The sequence below is a fragment of the Betta splendens genome, chromosome 19, assembly GCF_900634795.4.
Source record: "Betta splendens chromosome 19, fBetSpl5.4, whole genome shotgun sequence".
NCBI classification, from domain to species: domain Eukaryota; kingdom Metazoa; phylum Chordata; class Actinopteri; order Anabantiformes; family Osphronemidae; genus Betta; species Betta splendens.
Window position 1 is genome coordinate 1,235,315 of NC_040898.2, and position 20,336 is coordinate 1,255,650.

At 46.5% G+C, this 20,336-nt stretch overlaps 1 protein-coding gene across 7 annotated transcripts; it reads left to right on the forward strand.

Annotated features, from left to right (window-relative positions):
* The first annotated feature begins 99 nt into the window (after window positions 1-99).
* LOC114845395 (endophilin-B2-like) lies at window positions 100-15,335 on the forward strand. 7 transcript variants are annotated; one of them, XM_029133346.3, is made up of 14 exons: window positions 100-456; window positions 835-976; window positions 1,726-1,737; window positions 3,967-4,095; window positions 4,520-4,653; window positions 5,251-5,343; window positions 5,567-5,578; window positions 8,023-8,085; window positions 10,102-10,125; window positions 10,292-10,381; window positions 10,717-10,817; window positions 11,301-11,312; window positions 11,647-11,848; window positions 13,900-15,335. In XM_029133346.3, the coding sequence occupies exons 1-14, from the start codon at window positions 394-396 to the stop codon at window positions 14,005-14,007; spliced, it is 1,185 nt and encodes a 394-aa protein (XP_028989179.1). In that variant the 5' UTR covers window positions 100-393; the 3' UTR covers window positions 14,008-15,335. The 7 variants fall into 7 exon arrangements, with proteins under 7 accessions (XP_028989179.1, XP_028989183.1, XP_028989180.1 ...); XM_029133350.3 differs by lacking the exon at window positions 5,567-5,578 and having other exon boundaries at window positions 103-456; XM_029133347.3 differs by lacking the exon at window positions 11,301-11,312 and having other exon boundaries at window positions 104-456.
* Window positions 15,336-20,336: the final 5,001 nt, after the last annotated feature.

Below are 20,336 nucleotides of genomic sequence, written 5' to 3' on the forward strand. Positions count from 1 at the left end.
GGGTTCAGGTCAGACACCCTCTCGTTAATGAAGCCTATGCGTAAAATAAAAAAATATAAAAAAATAATGAAGCCGAGAGACGAGGGTCTTTATGGTTGACTTGACCTGACAGCGACATCCAGTGACCGACACATTTAAAACACATTTATATCGCAATATAAACTATGTTCAGTCTGCTTAAAAATATCATGCGATTGAAATTACTTTACGAAGAGGCTGTTTATGAGGAAATAAACATCTGCGGTTTTGTTTGACGTCCTCTCCGTACTTCACATACAAAGAAACCGTTCCGCACTGCTCAGACTTGTCGCTGCGTCACGCTGGTCACGTGACCGAGGATCGCCGTCCCGCCGCCGGTGTCCCTGAGCTCCGCAGCTAGCGCTAACGAACAACATGGATTTCAACGTGAAGAAACTGGCGTCGGGCGCTGGGCTGTTTTTCACGCGAGCCGTGCAGGTTTGTTCTCCGGCGCACGTTGTAATGTCACCGTGGTTCAGCCGAGTCCAACTTCACGGTCGACTGGCTTCGCGGCGCTGCAGTGCTGAGTTCACGTAATGTTAGCGGATAATTACGTTGCTGGAGTCTGGGCCTCGGCTAAAACGCGTCCAATGCTCGTAGCGATAGCAGTCGGTGCTACACGATGCTAGCGGCGCTTTAACTGCGGTAACTGGACTGTTACGAGACGTGAGCCGAGCCACGGCAGCGGCGCCCACGTCACGACACGGATAACGTTAGCGTCAGTGATGCACACGCACACGCACACGCCCAAGAAGCCAGTCGACCGTTCGGTTCGCGTCACCTGTGAGACTGACCGGGACGTGTGCTCTGATCCAGTTCACGGGGGAGAAGCTGGGCCAGGCGGAGAAAACCGAGCTGGACGCTCACTTCGAGAACCTCCTCATCCGCGCAGACTGCACCAAAAACTGGACCGAGAAGATCTACAGACAGTCCGAGGTCCTGCTGCAGCCGAACCCAAGTATGACGTCACAAACGAGACGGGCGCGTTAGCAATGCTGTTGTGAGTGGGTACGGGTTCTGCTGAGTCAGGCTTCCGGCTGGTCTGAAGTTCCGCAGCTCAGCTGATGCAGGTCATCACAGAGACTGAGCCGAGCAGAACAAGGCCCGGCCCAGTGAGGACCCCTAACCGGGCTTGTCCCACGCAGCTTCTGTGTCCCTTCCATCAGCTCTGCGTCTGGCCTCTGTGCTGCCTCATCTCTTCTGGCACCTTAAACCAACTCCACACGACTTGCTTCCAGTCATCTTGGCTGACGACACTTTTCTACTGGACTAAATAATTCTAGTCTGTGGACCGACTACACTCAGATTGTGTTGTTTGTTCAGTAGTCCTTCTTCACACAGCCAGACATCATTCATACATGATAGAAGTGGATCGCTTACATTTTATATGATTTAAGATAAAAGGCACGTTTTAAATTATTTGCTATTTTATGTGTTAGTTTGTTTTCTAGTGTAGAAATCTGAAGATGTGCTGTTTCAAAGCCTGGTTCTGCCAGCGTAGTTCAATTTAAACCCACTGATATTCAGAGTGATTGGGCAGAAAGCCATTAACGCCTCATATCTAATGACCTCGTCATCATCAAACATCAGCCACCACAGCTGGAAAACAGCGTGATGGAGTCCTAAAAGCACATTTTCCTCATTTCAGTGAAGTCGTATTAACATAACAGGGCTCTAACATGTGCCTTTTGATTCTCCATGCTACAGTCGACCACACTGGTGAGTACTCTGCCTCCTGATTCTAGAGCTTTTGAGCGTTTGAAAAACCTTCATATATTTAAACTCAGTACGGGGAGATTGATGACGTCGGTTTGCTCAGAAAGATACTTTCTTCACCTTCTTTTAGAAGCTGCATTTATTTATTGAACTAGTTCTTGGTGTTGGTAACAATAGTGTAAACGGTCTGTTAGCATCTCAAACAGCTGTTTGCCTGAGCTAGCTCAGCCTGGCAGCAGCGGTGTGAGCGTGCTGGGCAGAGGCTGGCAGGTCGATCCATGTCCAATCTATTGTGCATGTTAACGTGTTAGCTAATTAGGCTAACAAGGCGACTGCTATGAAACACATCCCATGTGCACTTGACTCAGTCACATGATGGCGGTAGAGTTGGACAGACTCATCTGCCAGCAAATGTCCTAAAATACTGACACAGTGAGAGTTGGCTTTTTTTCACTCTCTCACACCACACTATACTCAAATTGTAAATATTTGCCCATGTTTATTTCAGTTCGCCACTTTAGGAAGGTGTGCTGTATGTTTCTATGACTGGGGTTCATGTTTACACATGCTGACTTTGTCGGTGGTCTGATCCGGATTGTTGACCTCGTCTCGTAGACCACGGTCTGTGGTTGTGCAGCTGAACCTCAGGCTCTGTCCAACACCAAACCTACTTCTCCTCATTTAAGTGTCTGCATCATCTAGTTGAGCAAGTTTTCCTCATTGCACCAACATCGTCTAACAATGTGTGATTCTCTTCAGTTCTGTTTTATTTGTGGAAGTTCCACATTAATATTTTCCATCAGTCTGCAGCAGTTTGGCAGAACAAAACAATTAAACATTCCACACTAATAATCTTATGTTGCCTTTGCTACATTTTGCTCAAGCACGTGTGTGAGCATTAGAGGCTTCAGGGGCATAGTGTTAATTGGATTTCTCTATTGATTCCTCTGGAAACTGGGAAACACTTCTACACTCCAGCCATGATGGAAAATATTTAGTAGACCTTTAATTTACTGATTGTATGTGTGTAATATATACTTGTGTTAATAGTTAATAGTCAGTTCTCTATTCCCTGGGTTGGTTGGTATTTATAGTAAATGTTAGACTCCACTGGTTGTCTGATGGGAGTAAATCCATTAATAAAAGCTGTGGCTTGGTCAACAGATTCTTCAGCTCTTAGTACTGTTCTGTGCAGCAGTGAGCAGTTACTGCAGGTATCTGCAGCCCCCCAGGGCCTGATAGGAGGGACCCTGCTTACATTAAGCAGCTGACTTTCTTTGTCTCATCTCTTATAATGTTCTAATGAGTAGGTGTCATTTAATTAAGACACAACTCAAGCCTAAAGCATTCAGTCAGTCACGTGATTCTTATGGTCTGTTTAGACACCGTAACACCAGTCATTGTGTTAAGTGTAGTTGTGTTGTGGACCCGAGTCCACATCATGTGGAGCTCATTTGATTTCAGTGAACAAATCCCATCTTTAAGGTCTCACTGGTTCTTACTACATGCGTCTTCTTTTAAAGTTACTTGATGATGTTTTCTTGTAAACACATTTCAAGCTCTACTTATTTTTCCCCATGAACTGTGAGCTTTGTGTTGTTTTGTTCACCAATATGTTTTTAATTCATAAACATCATAGAACATCAGTTCAATACTGTTTTAATATGCTAGGCCCAAAATAATGTTTGTCCTATGTCCTAATTTAATAGAATCACAGTCCTGTTTGTTTGGTTGTTTGTGTTTTTGGAACTTTATCTTTCCCACATTGGGTAAAGTAGCCTCTGCTCTTAACCCGTCCCCTGTGGGACCACTGCTCCTTCAGGGGGCGGGTTCAATGCAGGCCGCAGGGCCCCTTGGACAGCTGCACAGTGGCCAGCCTGGGCCGTGATGGTGCCAGCTGATGCTCTACCATAGGTGGACCGCTCTACCTCCTGAACCTACAGCTCGGGGGTAGAGCCGATGCTGAACTAACAGAGCTACCAGGCCACAAAGCCATTTTTGGCCACTATTAGCCGTTTGTCAGATTAAATCATTATGAGAATTTGGTGAAAACCTATTATCAAAGTAGTATAATTTGTTCTTCATATACTGGTTCTTTCACTAATAATAACTGCACATGAACCATAAAGGTGTTGGTATCTTTACACATATCCAGTCCTGCAGCCGCTCTCTGTGGAGGTGTGTTGTCTGGCAGCTGTGCTGAGAGTAAAACCTTTGTGTCTGTCTCTGCAGGTGCTAGAATTGAGGAGTTTCTCTATGAGAAGTTGGACAGGAAGGCACCGTCCCGAATTACCAATGCAGAGCTGCTGGGTCAGTACATGCAGGACGCAGGCAAGGAGTTTGACCTGGGAACACCATACGGTGAGTATCTGTCCCAGGACTGGTCACTTAGTCACACCCATAGCCTGACCTGCTGTTGTTTCACATGAATCCTTATCACTGAAATAAAATCTTTCAGCATTCTTATTAAATGAAGTACTTCAGACATTTGTAGGTGTAGGCTGTGTTAACACCATCATCAAGTCACTTTTAAAATAATAAAAAGGAAAATGTATAATGTAATGACTTCTATACTGTAATGGTGGCTCAGTTCGTAGAGCTTTGGAAGAGTGTCCTTGAATTAGACACCTCACACTAGTTCCCTGGGCACTGCACTGGGGCTGTTTCAATTGACTAGCCATTTTTTTATTGTTTTACAGTGGCAAGACGTGAAAGGCTTTGAATACTTTCTAACGAGTCTGGGTTTCTTCAAAGAACTGAACATTTCAACTGATCTGTTTTACAGGGAGCACCTTGATGAAAGTTGGGGAATGTGAGAAACGTTTAGGTGCAGCAGAGAGGGAGTTCCTCCAAACATCAGCCATTAGCTTTCACACCCCCCTCAGGAACTTTCTGGAAGGAGACTGGAGGACCATCTCAGTGAGTCGTATTCCCATAGCCTCCCCGCTGTTACTGGATGATGGGTTATTTATTGAAGTCCCTGAGGTTTAGGCCTCACAGAAAACAACAGTAGAGTTATTTAGAATCCTATCGAAAACCTGACAGAATCCCACTTGAGTAGATGACACAATAAGAGGCAGGACCAGAAGGTGTAGACTGGAAACACAGGGTTCCATGTCAGACGGTCCCACAGTGAGGAAGAAGCTCAGCTATGGTAGAAGATAGCAAGTGGATAGAAAGAGCAGGGCGAGCATTCAAATGAATCCAATGAGGACTGACACGTTAAGCTAGAAATATGCTCTGTAGAGAAGAAGCAAGACTGAGTACATGCACATGAATGATTTATACGGTGGTGAAAAGATCGAGAATATTAATATTATAAGGCAGAAGATGTGAGTGATTTCTGTAGCTGTGACACTAAGATGTTGCATTTGACTTTACAACCACCAAATGAAGTGACCTGTGAAACAGGCACCAGCCACTAGAGGGCAGCACAGTGTTGATGGACACCACAGTCTACCCCACAGCATAATGGCCTTCTTACTGCCACTGTGTGCGTGTGTGTGTGTACGTCAGAAAGAACGCCGCCTTCTAGAGAACCTTCGCTTGGACCTGGATGCCTGTAAGGCGCGTCTGAAGAAGGCCAAGGCGGCCGAGGCCAAAGCAGCGGTGAGTCATTCAGACCCTCACAACATCCTCACTCCAGTTCCTCCATCGTGTGTGTGTGTGTGTGTGTGTGTGTGTGTGTGTGTGTGTGTGTGTGTGTGTGTCTGTGTCTGTGTGTGTCTGTGTGTGTCTGTGTGTGTCTGTGTGTGTCTGTGTGTGTCTGTGTGTGTGTGTGTGTGTTCTGCTGATAATAAGTGACTAATTGTTTGTTTATTCACCTTTGCAGTGCGAGGGTGAAGTGAGTATCAAAAACCTTTCAAGACTTTCATTCTGATTCACTCTGTTTCCTCCTGTCACATAATTTACTTTACGCTTCACTGATTTATTGGTAGCAAGAAGCTGTGAATCAGAGTGTTTCGCTATCACTGACATCAGGATTACAAACGAGCTGTGGAAATCAATTGACATGCAGCAGTGCTGATGCATTGACAGCTTATATCCATCCATCCATCCATCCATCTGCTTATCCAGGGCCTCCTACCGGTGAGACATACCTGGAACACCTCACCAAGGGGACGCCCAGTGTGCCTCTGAACCAGATGCCTGAGCCTCCTCAGCTGGCTCCTCTTTATGTGGAGGATCAGCGATTCTACCCTGAGCTCCTCCCGGGTGACAGAGCTCCTCACCTTATCTCTAAGGGAGCGCCAGCCACCCTGCGGAGGAAGCTCATTTTAGCCGCTTGTATCCGTGACCTTGTCCTTTCGGTCATGACCCAAAACTCATGACCATAGGTGAGGGTAGGAACAATTGACTGGTAAAATAAGAGCTTTGCCTTTCGGCTCAGCTTCCTCTTCAGCACCATGGATCTGTACACTGACCGCATTAATGCAGGCACCGCACCGATCTGTCTGCCAATCAGACTCCTCAGACATGGAGGAACTGATTCTCATCGCAGCCGCTTCACACTCAGCTGCAAACCACCCCAGCGCACGCTGGAGTTCCTGGCCCGATGAAGCCAACAGCACAACATCATCTGCAAAAAGCTGAGACGCTCTCATGTGGTCCCTGAACCAGACCCCCTCCAGCCCCTGGCTAGAAGTTCTGTCCATAAAAATAATAAACAGAACCGGTGTCAAAGAAGCAGCCCTGCCAAAGTCCAACATGCACCGGGAACAGGTCTGACTTACTGCCGCAATGCCAACCAAGCTCCTGCTTTTGTTTACAGAGATCAGGCAGCCCTTAGCAAAGAGCCCTGGACTCCATACTCCCAGTGCACCTGAGGCCCCTGGCTCTGCTTCCACAGCAGAAGGCCCTCAAAGTGCTCCACCGTCCCATGACATCCTCAGTTACCTGATCGATTCCTTCTTCAGCTTGATGGCATCCCTTACTAGTCTGTCCAGCCTGCTTCTCTGCTCAGTTGACAACTCAGCCCCTCTCTTTACCTCTCTTTGTCCAAAATATTTGGCCAAAGGTCAGATGACACGACTACAAAGTCTATCGTGGACCTCCGGCCAAGGGTGCCCTGGTACTATGTGCACTGATGGACACCCTTATGTTTAAATATGGTATTAGTTATAGCCAAACTGCCTACCACAGAAGTCCAAAAACATAACATAAATAATAAAACCCCTCAGGTTCAGATCAGGGAGGCTGTTCCTCCCAATCATCATTGCCCACATGGGCATTGAAATCCCCCAGCAAAACGCAACTCTCTCCAAAAACCCCAAGAAGGCCTGGTACTGGCCCATAGACACAAACGATGGTGAGTGACCTGTCCCTGACCCGAAGGCCCAGGTAAACAAGCCTCTCGTGTACCGGGGAAAACTCCAAGACTTGGCGGCTGAGCTGGGGCGCTTTGAACCAGCCCACAGCAGCCGCCTCCTCTCCCTGTGTGCAACTCCACAGGAGAAGACAGTCCTTCCCCTCCCAAGGAGTTGGGTTCCAGAGCCCAGCTTGTGCATGGAGGTGAGCCCGGCTATTTTTAGCCAGTAGTGCTTAACCTCCTGCACAAGCCTAGACTCAGTACCGCCCCCCACCCCCCCGTGAAGTGAAGTGATGTGACGCTCCATGTCTCAGGTTAGATGGTCAGATAGTTGTCCAGACATTGAGTTGCTGAGCTCACGTTTTTGAATGCTGCCCAATCTGCTTAGAACCTTGTAGCCTTGAGTCATTGCCACTGATCTTACATAGCCACATCTCACTTTTTTCTGTTATCCAACATTTTAGAAACCTCAAGTAGTCTGGTCCTTCATTAACTGTAATACTGTGTGAAATCACTTTTGAACTTTTTGTTTTACTTCTGGTCAGAATAAAAGTCTGACTTCATCTGAGTTTAGTCAGCTGGTTGCTGACTAAGCCGTACGTTTTGCTGACTGGTTGATTTAGGCCTGTGTGACCTTTGTGCATGTTAGCATGTGCATGATGATTTCTACAAACCACCACAGTCTAGTCTTCATGTTAGTTTACATTAAACCTGCCAGTGAGTACACAAGCCGTTGCTTTGGGTAGTGGTGGTTAACACACATTTGGGTTCTTTCATCACCTGCACCTTTTAAGACACACTCAGTCTAATAATATGTCAACTTCACAACGTGTGCTACACAAACCTAAAGGAGGTACAATACTAAAGGAGGTATTGGACAAAACAAAAAATGGACTTGGAGTGGAGTTCTTTTGGCTTCACCTCTCAGCGTTTGCCCAGTTAGTCATGTGTGGATAATAACATCCGTCTTCTTTCTGTAGATGGCTCCAGATTTTCAGGAAACCAGACCTCGCAATTATGTTCTTTCTGTCAGCGCCTCTGCGGTAAGGACACAACTGCTCTGTGATAGTCACCGCATAATTATTAAAACCATAGTCACTGTCCGACAGTCATTCTGACATCATGTGTTATGTATGGATTTAATAGACATGTTTTACTTAAATGATGTGCTTTTGCACAGCTTCTGTATCCACTTAATGTATGTTTATGTGCCAGCACACAATGTCGTTCATGTTTATGTGTTAAGTTGAGTCAGGGACCTTAGGCAGAGTCCAGACGCCATGAGTCAATACCCAGGTCGCCTCAGTGACGTCACTGAGAAAATATTTAGAGAAGTAAATTCTGATTCCAAAGCATGAGCATTAGATGCATCAGTGTAAATGCTTTTATTTATTTACTAACTTCCATATTTACTTCCTATTTGGATCTTGACTGTATTTTGCCCTTTCACATTCTAAAGCACGCGGCCTTAGTTTAGACAGGTGTTGTTTACTTCTGTCAGATTTGATTAATGTGAGACTAGAGTTCCATTCAGGCCTCTGTGTAATGTCATGATGGTGAAAGTTGGTGTCTCACAACCGGTCTCTGAGAGCAGCGTCACTCAACGAGACTTTTAAATTTTATTACTTATATTTTTAGTTGTACAACGTAACATAAAACATATATAAATAGTGAAACTAGCATTTAATCGAATATATCACCATGTTTTGAATTTGAAGGAAGTAATACAAATATCTGGGCCACGTTGTGTTTTTTGTTTTGTTTTTTTAACAACTGTAAAAAACAGAGGAACAAGTGTTTATCAGAGGTGAGTTGTCCTTTTTACTGATGCAGGTTTGTAACTGCTCAGTCCTGGCTCTCTGGCCAAGTGTTTTCTGATGGTGAGGTCACCTTAGCACATACTGTTCTGTGAAGTCATGGCGTTTTGATGGATCGGTATGTGGTTTAGTATTACTGAAGCAAACCTTCCCTGGAGTGATTTTGGTCTGAATGTGCGCATGTGTCACTTTAGAGCATCTATGTCCTTATCAGCATTGAAGCATTGATGCAGCCTTTCCATGTGCAAACACATGCAGGCAATGTTCCCCCCTGAGCAATCCCTGGGACCACTGTGAGCGACATCAGAGCGCTCACACCAGCACTGCATCCATCCAAATTGCATGATTTATTAATGCTAATTTACAGCATTTACACTTGTGTTAAAATACCAACTAAAAGACAACATAAATTAAACTTAAAGTGGTGAGGTGCGGGACTGAACCTCAGACCCTCTGTTTCATAGGTCAACGCTTTACCAATGGCCTTCTGTAAAACCTCAACCTTCCAAACTTCAACTTTCTATTTAAATGAGTGTCCATCTTCCAGTCACACTCGGATTTTGGTCAGTTATCTCACCTGTAACTGCCTGTTCTGGCTGATCCTTAACTCTCTGACTCTCCCTCTGCCTCATTGAATGAAGGCAATCACGTGCAATTTCATTATTACTGATACTACTTGACTTGCCCTGGAGCAAGAAATACTGGAGCGGAGTACGTGGAGTGAGGCTGATTTTACCACCAAGAAGCGAACAGCGGCTGTCATTTACACTGAACAGTCAATCAGCGTTCACTCACTAACTCACGTTGCAAAATATCACAGAATGAATTGTTTTTTTTTTTGTTTTTTTTTAAATTCAGGTTGGACTTTTTTGTGCGCGCATTCTGATTTCCTGCGCGCGCCGAGCGTGTCAGCAGCAGCTTAGAGGGAGTGGATGCAGGCCTTCAAAGGTCCCCTGATAAGAAGCTGCAGTTCACCTTACTGCAGTGACAGCTGGCTCTGGACATTATTTACCACAGAGGCTCACATGCCCAAATAGAACATAGCTGGTATTTAGGTTTACAAGTTGGACACATCTTAGCTGCCTTTTTGTGGGTTAAGTTCCAGTACGTCAGTACATCTCCAACGAGCTGAAAAGCACTGTTTCACTACCCTTCTTGAGTCTGACCACACTTCTAGAACCTTTTGGAAATGGTTGTAATAACTTGTGCTTTTTCTCTTCTTCTTTTTCTTTGTCATCTTAGCTTTGGAGCGAGGAAGTGGAAAAAGTGAGTAGAGCAATGACGTTGACAGTAGTTGCATCATTCATCGTCCTGAGATTAGCTTGTTGTTTTAAGCTTATTCTACAGGTGCCTGAACTGTACGTATTTATGAAATTGTCTCATGCATCAAATCTCAAGGAATAGAAGTAAATAGCTGTTCTGATTGTTTTAGGCTGAACATGAGCTCAGAGTGGCTCAAACGGAGTTTGATCGGCAAGCGGAGATTACGCGTCTGCTCCTGGAAGGCATCAGTAGCACACACGTATGTATGCACATTGGGGGTGTTTGTCTGTGAGGTGTTTGGTTTGTCGTCTGCCTGCTTGCGGTGGCGGCCTGGTAGGATCACGTGCAGCTTTTTGGTGCTGGTGTTTGTGGATGTTATTATTCATGGGTGGTGGTAAAATGACTGATTGGATAAATAGTGGATTGGAAAAAGTTGTTAAAAAAAGTTAGACGTTATTGTTTCAATACATTTGATGCCATAATTTCATGCTGACGTGAGACTGGCCAATCTTTAAAGAGTGTCTTTAATATTTTGTACAGTGTGAATTCAGTTTTTCCTAATTAATGAATGACTGTGTTGCTGCTTCTCTTCAGGTAAACCACCTGCGCTGCCTCCATGAGTTTGTGGAGGCCCAAGCAGCGTACTACAAGCAGTGTCATCTCCACATGCAAGAGCTGCAGAACGAGCTGTCCAGGTGAGAAGCACAGTAAACTGTCTGCAGCTGCTCCACTAGTGTGTGTTGAGCTACGCAGGAATTCAGGAAAACAGGAAATGGGAGCCAACAGGTTTTCTGGTTTTAGCCCCAGGCTAATTACAGTGACTGATTGTGTTTTGTGTATAGCTAATATAAAAAGCTGGGCTCTGACAGTGACTGCAGAGCTGCAGGGCCACTATTCAAAGCTGTAACCTGATTTTATGTGTTCACTCTCATCAACAATGGCTTCTCGTGTTGATCCGTGTTCCTAGAACAGACTACCGCAAAACTAAACGTGGGCTATTGTTAGTTCCCAGAAATATTCACTTTGTTTTTTAAATGAATGTGAGTGACGCTGGTTCAGTGTGTGGTCAGTTTTGCTTCCTACACAGACGAGGTGAGCGGCTGTTTGAACTGTCTACATAGTGACTGACGTACTGTTGTTTATAACAGCGACTCATTTTTATTATCACATGCTCTCAGTGATGAGAACCTGTAAGTATCGCTCCTGACGAGCTCATCTTCATGTGTGCAGCTTCAGTTCGTTTCTCTTGTTCATCTGTTTGGGTTTTGCTGCTGGAGATGAACCTTCTACCTGAATGTTCAGAACCGTGTTCTGTTTTAACCTGATGACCTTTTTGTACTAAATAACAGTTCCAGTAGCTTTGTCTCCTGTAGTTCTGTGGCACAGCTGCAGCCAAAACCCAAATGCGATTGACTTTCTATATTTGTTCCTGGTTTGTGGGGCCTGCTTGCTACTGTGCTTGTTTACTACATAATTCAGAATTTAGACCAGTCAGACAGACACCTCTCCCTGTGTTCCTCCCAGGGTTCCTAATGCCTTTGCACTGAACTCCAGTCACTCCATGGTTACTGCCGGCTCTCAGGCAGAAGGCGCCAGCAGCCCTGCAGAAACGGATACACTGAAGATTGAGGAAGTTCAGCCACCAGCCACAGGAACCCGCAAAGCCAAAGTCCTCTACGACTACGATGCTGCTGATTCCAGCGAGCTCTCACTTCTGGCTGATGAGGTGAGACTCACCGATGGCCTTCCTGTGTATTTGAATACTTAAAGCTCTGTGTCTGGGTTTAGTAATGTAGTTCCTTCAGTGAAGCCTTCAGTGCCCAGACTTATTTTGGTTGTAAAAGTGATTCAGCATCTCCCACAGTGATATTAAAAACATCAGGAAGCGCTTCCATTACTGTGGCCTGGTTCTAACCCGGCAGGTTTGGTTTTGGTTTTCCTGTTTTGAGTTAGTAAATGTGTAAGATTCAGTTATTTATGTCAATCAACATCAGCGACCTGTGCATTTAAGGATTAAGACTTTACACAAGAATCCTCCAGTTGGAATAAATTCTTTCTAGAAATCCAAGCTTGTGGAGCTGTAGCTTTCTTACATTAGGCTGTCTTTTATTTTACCCTCTACCTTTTACAAGCCTGCTGAGGACTATCCCCTTCAGTGTTGTTGATGTGTGTGACGTCAACCTTCTTCCACCTGTCCTGATTGTTTCATTCTAAAGCTTTGACTGAGCCATGTCTGCTGCTGAAGCTGGTTACTCCTTCATGGCCATCACAGTCTGTTTCTTGATGAAGAGGGGTTTCAGTGAACTGTCCCTATGTTGTTTGAGCTGTTTGTTTGTCTTCGTGGTCCTTAACCAGCGACTGGCCCTTCCAGGCACACTCCTTTCACTCCTTTTGCACTCAGATGATCCCACTTTCACAAAGTGTGGGGACTGCTGGCACGAACCTGAGGTTGAGTCCTGGCAGCTGGATTTCTTTCGGTGTACAGTTAAATTCCTGTTTTCACTTTGACATTGAACTTTTTGTCACCAATTTATAATCTAAATAAACATGTCTTGTCTGTGGAGGTTGGAATTCCAGACAATCTGAAAATCCCCTATTAGTCATATGATACATTTTACACTAGGTTCCATTAAAGATGAAAAGGCAGGTGATTATCTTTAATGTCTTGGAGGAAATGGAGAGCAGTGTGATTGGAGTAATACTAGTTTTTTTTTCCTACTTATGATTATCTCATCACTTTATTTGACATGTTGTGGCATATGCGGCGTAGCACCTGAAGGCAGACATCCAGATAACTTTGGCTCATGGCTTTTGTCTTCTGGCTCTGAATCCTGTTAATACAGGCCCCAGAAAAAGAAACTCTAAGAACACACTGCTGCTTCTCTGGAATGGGTTATCAAGTTCCACACAGTCACAGAGTATGTTAAATAGTGTATGCGAACATAAAATACATTACGTTAAACACTTGTGGGACACAGGATGTTTTTTTTGGTGGTTGTAGCTCAGATACGGAAGCCACAACTCAGTTTGCTTCCAGACACTCCGTTTGTCTTTGTCCTTTAGAGAAACAAACCTAGAATCAACAGCAGGACCGTTGCCTTGGTTCTTAAATGTCTTTGATGAACAAGTTTAAGTGGTCTATTAATAGTAGCCACTTCTCTGTGTGTACTGTAAAGTGACTGAGTCCTTAAATCTTTACAGGATTATAACTTTAACCAGCTTTCCACCTACATGACCAGTAACTCTGTTCATGTAAATGCACCTGCACAGTTCAATTCAAAGTTACTGGCTCGTGAGCAAATCAAACAAAACCTTTATCTTCACCACAGATAAACGTTTAATTGCCACCAACAGATAAATGTAGCACGACCCAGGACATGCTGGAGACGCTATGTCTGTAGGCTGGCCTGGGAACGTCTTGGGGTCCCACTGGCAGAGCTGGAGGAAGTGTCTGGGGAGAGGGAGGTCTGGAACTCTCTGCTCAGACTGCAGCCCCCGCGACCCGGCCCTGGATAAGCGGATGAAAATGGATGGATGAATAGATAAATGTTCTAAAAAGATGCAGTAAACAACGATGGTTTGTACACGGAGCTGCTGTCCAGCTGTGCAGCACAGAACACGTGGGGCTGTTTGTTTTGGAAGCTGTGACTCAGAGCATCACTACAGAGAATGACCCATAAACACAAACATCAGCTGTCCGCGTTGTCCCGTTCAGCGTTTACTCATCAGCCTTTGCTGGTGCAGGTTGTGAGTGACCTCTCCTTGTGTGTGTTGCAGCTGATTACAGTTTACACGGTGCCGGGTATGGACTCTGACTGGCTCATCGGAGAGAGGGGAAACCAGAAAGGAAAGGTTCCGGTCACATACCTGGAGCTCCTCAGCTAGCTTCCACCGGCTGGCCTCTGTATTCTTCTGAGGACATTGATTTCTGCATCTTACAGTAACGTAGGCCTATTTCTAACCCACAGCTGACTGAGATGTTAAACGAATCATCTACACAACTATAGAAACACATGATCACACCCCCCCCCCCCACACCCACCAAAGTATGTGTGAGAGTGGGTACTGTTAATGCCATGAGGACATTACCTTCACCTATCAATTTCACACCGGCACTGACACGTCTTTTATGACTCAGTAACTACACACACACACACACACACACACACACACCAATCAAAAGGTCTCATGGTTACGGCCAGTACAGGAAAATTCCACATTCCTTTTAGTGACGTGGTTCATTGTGGTTGTGTTTACTTTCTCCTACTTTCTTATTACAAACCAAAGGTCCAGGTGGCTCCTTTCATGGGTGGATGCAGCTGAGCTGTGCTAAATAAGAATTCCTATTCTTCAGAAGGCCGCAGTGCAAATAAAAGGAACATGCAATAAAAAAGCCTCTGATGTTTCAGGTTAAAGGCGTATAACAGGGAAACATATTTCATTTGGGTGTGAACTCACGTCAGCATGAAAGATGATTTTACCAAACCAAGGCCTCTGAACCCATCAAATGCATCATCGTTCTCATGGGGTTTATTATCATGTTGCTCTTGAGTCTCTTGTACAGAATTCTATTTCATGTCAGTATTGTCATCTACTCAATAAAAATATGAATATGATGCTTAAAGAACAGCAAAAATTGGAAAAAACAGATTTTCCCTAATTGAACCCTTCGTTACTGTAAGTGAAGCCGGTGATGTGTGAATGGAGCCGTGTGGTGCCACACACATCACACGCCCTCTCCTCTAACCAGTAAGCACTCCCGTCAGACTGCCTTAGAACCACGAGGGAGAACGGACGAGGCTCCAAGCGTTGACCACCGCGTACGGCATGCAGCACCACACCTCCTCCTCCCGCGTCCTCGCTGTTTTTTCATTTACTGTGTTCTTATTTATTGCACTTTGTGTGTTCAAACTTGAGTGTCTTCAGTCTTCTTGCTGCATGTGCTGCTCTAATGAATGCGTGTGAGAGTGGATCGCTAACCGTGGGAGACTGCACAGGAACTCCTGCTTTCTCTCTGCTGTGTGTGTTTTGCCAGCATGCCCTCAGGAGCTTTGCAGAAACGAGCACACGCTTCTGCTGTGGTACTGCTCCTCTCAGAAGGTCTTACTACTGCTGTCGTGCCTCCTGTATTAATGTTACTTTGTCTAAATGTGAATTGCCTGTTCTTTAACTGTTGTGTATGGGGTTTAATAAAATGATTTATTGGAAATGTGTTCATCTGGTCAGGTTGTTGAGTGCATCTTGTCGGTAGCTGTGTTGCTCTGAGGACGTCACACAGTCACATTTAACACCAGACATGCTGTGTGATGTGTGGCTTAACCTTATTGAACTGCCAACATTTTCTCTCTCCAACCTCCTTCAGTTAGTTGCCGGTGGTTTCCCATCACTGTCCATCAGTATTGTGAAGGGGAGCAGTGGGAGCGTCACTGCTGCTTAGGCTCATTTCATGCTCTCCACAGACGCTGTGACTCTGCTCTGACTCAGTGTTTGCTCTGTGATGGACCAGCAGCCTCCTGCGATGTTGGAGCAGGACTGGTTCCTGCAGCAGTTAAAGAGGCCTTGTGTTATGCTTCATATTGATCTATGCACAGAGCTGTGACTACTCTCTCTCTTTTGCGTTTTGCAGTCTCAGATGTGTCTAGTTCTAGTTTTACGCTTACTCCTTTTTTGTTTTATTTCTAAAAGCTTTCTTTTCTAACTTACAGTGAAGGGAAATGTATTTGATCCCTTGCTGGTTTGAGCACTGAAGGAATTCTAAAGTCTGTCATCCTTCGTATCTGACCCCTTGTTGGCATCAGACCTCAGGTGGTTGCTGGAGTCGACCACCAGATATTCTCCCACTCGTTCAGGTTTCGGGTTCCTCCACAGATTTTCTGTAGGATCAGGTGGAGCTGATGGAAAAGACCTGACTCTGTCCCGCTCCTCCTCCTACAGATGCTGGAAGCCTCAGAAAGGCCTGTACCTTTGTCTGACTGAACACGGGCCCTGCGGCTCTGCAGGGTCCAGGGTTCAGGTCTCTGTCGTCCCTGTTCTCAGAGCCTGTTCCATCCCAAACCGTTCAGGGATTTCCCCACTGGCGGCAGTGATTGTGATCTTTCATGGTTGACAGCTGGAATGAAGGCGAACCAGTGATCGAGGCATTTGCTGAATGTCAGACACCTACAAAGGCCACAGGCTCAACCTGCAACACTGTATCAGTATCATTACATCACAGCCAATCAAACGAGACTGTGGCTTCCAATGTAAACGCTGCTGTCATGTTATACCACGCACGCATGCACACACACACACACACACACACACACGTGTGCTCTCAATGGACGTTTTATTACTTTAAGTGCTGTTAGATAATCACATGGTCATGGTTATGCTCTTATAATTGGATGATATTGATGAAACTATTCCTTCTTGTCATGTTGGTACAAACACATACATCTGTTACAATACATCTGTTTAATGCAGGTTTTCCGCAAAGCAAGTGAGCATTAGTGGCAGAAACCCAGGTTTGGCTGTTTAGTGCTCAGTGTGTGACTCCGTCCCCCTAGTCAGGCCCAACGGGTGCAGGTTCTAAATGCACCGTTCAGATCCAGAGTGTCTGCATGCAGCCTAGGGTCCCAAACCTTCAACAAGGAGTGGATTCAGTGGTTTAAAAGTCGGGTCCCGAGCGCCTTCTGTTTTTAGCCTCCTGCTAACGACCGACAGCCTGAACAGGACACTGCTGTGCTGCAGAATGTTAAATTAATCTATGGTGTGTTTATTTATTGCCCAGGACAGCGAGCCAGAGGACAAAGTTTGCTCATCCAGGCAAACTATCTCCCCAAGGCCTTACAACAGCACAGGCATGATTTTCTTGTGGTAATCTAGAGATAAAAGCTGCTATAAAAGCCCTTAGAGGACGACAAGACGGAGCTTGTAGTGAATTTTGAAGCTGGAGCTTTGCGTTGTTGCAGTGAGTCCGTAAATCTTCCCACAGGATTCAGGAAGTGGCAAAGAGGCTCCTCCAATTTACTTTGGCTGCAGAGTTGCTCCAACCCTGTCCCACCTAAGTTTTTATCACAACCTGTCAGCTTTTCAAGCTTCCTTTGGAAATGGCCTTTATATAAGAGATTATGTAGATACGGAAAAATAACAGGCAGAAAAACATAGGAACCAAGCAACAGAGGCAAACAGACGCACCAAGATGGAGCAGCGGGCCACATAAACATCACCACTATCAGCAGACGAGGCTGAGAACGACTCGGTGGTGGTCGGCCTCGGAACCGAGCCAGAGACGAACTGGACTGCAGGTACCAGCAGTCAGTGGCCCAGTTACCAGGCCCCGCACGGAACACAGTCCAGATGAGATGAGATCAATATAATAAAATCTATAAAGAGAAAGATGAAGGAGAGGAACAAACCATCACGAATGAAGACAGAAGGTGAGACGCTGAGTTGTACAGTATTCAGTCCTGAAGGGTCAGACCAGGACAGACAGGAAGTGAGACGTTCACCTTAGGTGTAAAGTTTGTTACTGTTACTATCAGCTGGCGTTGCTCCGTATGATCTGCAGCCGTTTGTCTTTGCAAATGCTTTGGTGTTTGTGATTTGCGTCTATTTGCCTCCACGGCAGTGAGCGGCGTGTGGAGACGGGGTCCACAGCCCACAGAACGAGCTGGAGAACCAGGTCCACCTGCTGCAGCCGCTCCATCCCCATGCTGTGCTGAAGAACAATAATCCCCATAATGCAGTTCAAACGTACAAGACTGAAGCATGTGTGGTTTCAATTTTGGTTTGAATCTTTCAATGAGTCAAACTAAGCCAACACTCTCCCTTGAAAGAGGTGAAGATCAAAGGAATGAACTCATGAAAGTATGTGACCGGCACCTGGAAGTCTACGCCCACGTTTTCAGGACATCCATGACATCCATTCCTGAGATTCCTGACACTGTGTAGGTGGCATAGAAAGTAATGACAAGCACCAGGAAAGGTTATGTTCATCAGAACAGCCAGTCTCGGTTTGGGTTTTGATGAGACCAAGCCCGCTGCTCGTTGGCAGACCAGGAATCGTGGTGACTAATGTTCAAACAATTCAAACATGCAGCACATTCCACACCGCACTGGTTTAACAGAACGGGCCAATTAGGAGATAGCGATCGCAGAGCGTCGGCCAACAACACGTGAGTCCCTAAAAGCCATTGAGTCATCGGCTGCTGCACTGGTGCTGCTGATTTCATAAGGCTGCTTGACAGGGAGCTCGCCGTGCAGCCCTGCCCACACACTCAGCTATGTGTATGTGTGCGCTCCTCAAATAGTCCAGGAAAAGTGTAGGTGGCAGTGAAACCGGTGAGCAGAGGAATTCCCGCTGAACCAGCTTCTCTCAGTGCACTGGAAGTTTTTTTATAGACGAGATGAATGTAGGGCGGAGGACGAGAAATCCAGTGAAGCCATTGACACGGTAGAAAGTTGTGTTGGTTCCTGTGGCCAAGTGTGACAGGAAGTAGCAGCACCGGCGGGCACACGCACTGTGTGGCATCACAGTGACCCATTTATTAAAGCACCATGTGGCTTTATGGCTGACGGTACCAGCCAATAATGCTGTTGTTGGCCTGGAGAAACCATAAAGTAGCTTCATCTGAGCTCATGCTAATGAACACAAGGCTGGAAATGTGCTAAAATGTGCTGCACCTCCACGCGCTCCTCTGCACTGGCGTTGATGTGTAACACTCGACTGGCTGAGAATGTCCTCGTTCAGGCGCTCGGACCGGAAGCCCAGAGCAAGAGCTCTGACCAGGAGCCCGGACCAGGAGCCCGGACCAGGAGCCCGGACCAGGAGCTCGGACCAGGAGCTAGTACCAGGCGAGCTCCTGGTCCAGGTCCAAAGTGACTGTTGGCGCTCGTCCCTCGTGTTCCTGCATTGTTCTCATCTCTGAGCCCTCAGTTTTTGGTTGGTGTTGGGAAAAGACCAGCTTCAAAGTTGAATTCAATTCAAAATAACCGAATAAAAAGCAGGCACAGAAAAAGTAGCATAATTAATAGAATGGTTAGTTCAGTCTTGGTTTTCCTATGGGTGATTTTGGTCCCCAGTGTTCACGAGCATGACTGCTGTTGCTCGTCCTCCTTGAGCCTTGCTGCTGATGGGAGTCACCTGTGGGGGGTGTCACAGTCTAGATCATTTAGTCACTGTAATTACTCATTTCCGGTTTTATTTTGTCACCACTTCCTGTCGCAGTCATTGTTAGTTTCAGTCAGCCTTGCTCCCAGTTCTAATCTACTCACCTGTCTGTCATTTAGTCATCACCATTTAGTATTTAAGCACCACCTCTAAGCCCAGCACCTTGCCAGATTGTCTCGTTGTGTTATAGCCAGCAGTCCAGCATTCATTCCTGTATTGTCTCGTTACCGATCCTGTTTTCCTGACCTTGCTTTCCGCCTCACCTGTGATACCGCCTTGCCGTAAGTCCGACCGAAGCCTGTCTTTGACCACCGTTTGCCAGATCCTTGCCTGTACTGAAACCCGCCGTCTTTGTGTACCGACCCTTGCCTGCCTGACCACGAGCTCGAATAAACCCTGTTGTTCACTGAGCCTTGTCTCCGCTGTGCGTGTGGGTCCGCTACCTTGAACTCGTGACAGGGGGGGTCCTGTGTGACTCCTCTGGAGTCACATCCCATATTGTATTGGTGCGTTCGAACTTGGACCAGGAGCTCTGACCAGGAGCCCGGACCAGGAGCTCTGACCAGGAGCTTGGACCAGGAGCTCTGACCAGGAGCTCTGACCAGGAGCTTGGACCAGGAGCTCGGACCAGGAGCTCTGACCAGGAGCTTGGACCAGGAGCTCGGACCAGGAGCCTCCTCTGGAGTCACATCCCATATTGTATTGGTGCGATCGAGCTCGGACCAAGAGCTCGGACCAGGAGCTAGGACCAGAAGCCCAGACCAGGAGCCCGGATCAGGAGCTCTGACCAGGAGCTCGGACCAGAAGCTCGGAGCGAGAGCCCGGACCAGGAGCTAGGACCAGGAGCTTTGACCAGGAGCCCGGACCAGGAGCTCGGACCAGGAGCTCGGACCAGGAGCTCGGAGCAAGAGCCCGGACCAGGAGCTCGGACCAGGAGCTAGGACCAGGAGCCCGGACCAGGAGCCCGGACCAGGAGCTCGGACCAGAGGCCGGACCAGGAGCCCGGACCAGGAGCTAGGACCAAGAGCCCGGACCAGGAGCTCGGACCAGGCGGGCTCCTGAT

Excerpts from the sequence above, each read along its gene's own strand:
- LOC114845395 (XM_029133346.3), top strand. The coding sequence starts at position 394 with ATGGATTTCAACGTGAAGAAACTGGCGTCGGGCGCTGGGCTGTTTTTC. Across the intron at positions 8,086-10,101 it reads TTTCTGTCAGCGCCTCTGCG|CTTTGGAGCGAGGAAGTGGA; the intron begins GTAAGGACACAA and ends TTGTCATCTTAG. Across the intron at positions 10,126-10,291 it reads GGAGCGAGGAAGTGGAAAAA|GCTGAACATGAGCTCAGAGT; the intron begins GTGAGTAGAGCA and ends TGATTGTTTTAG.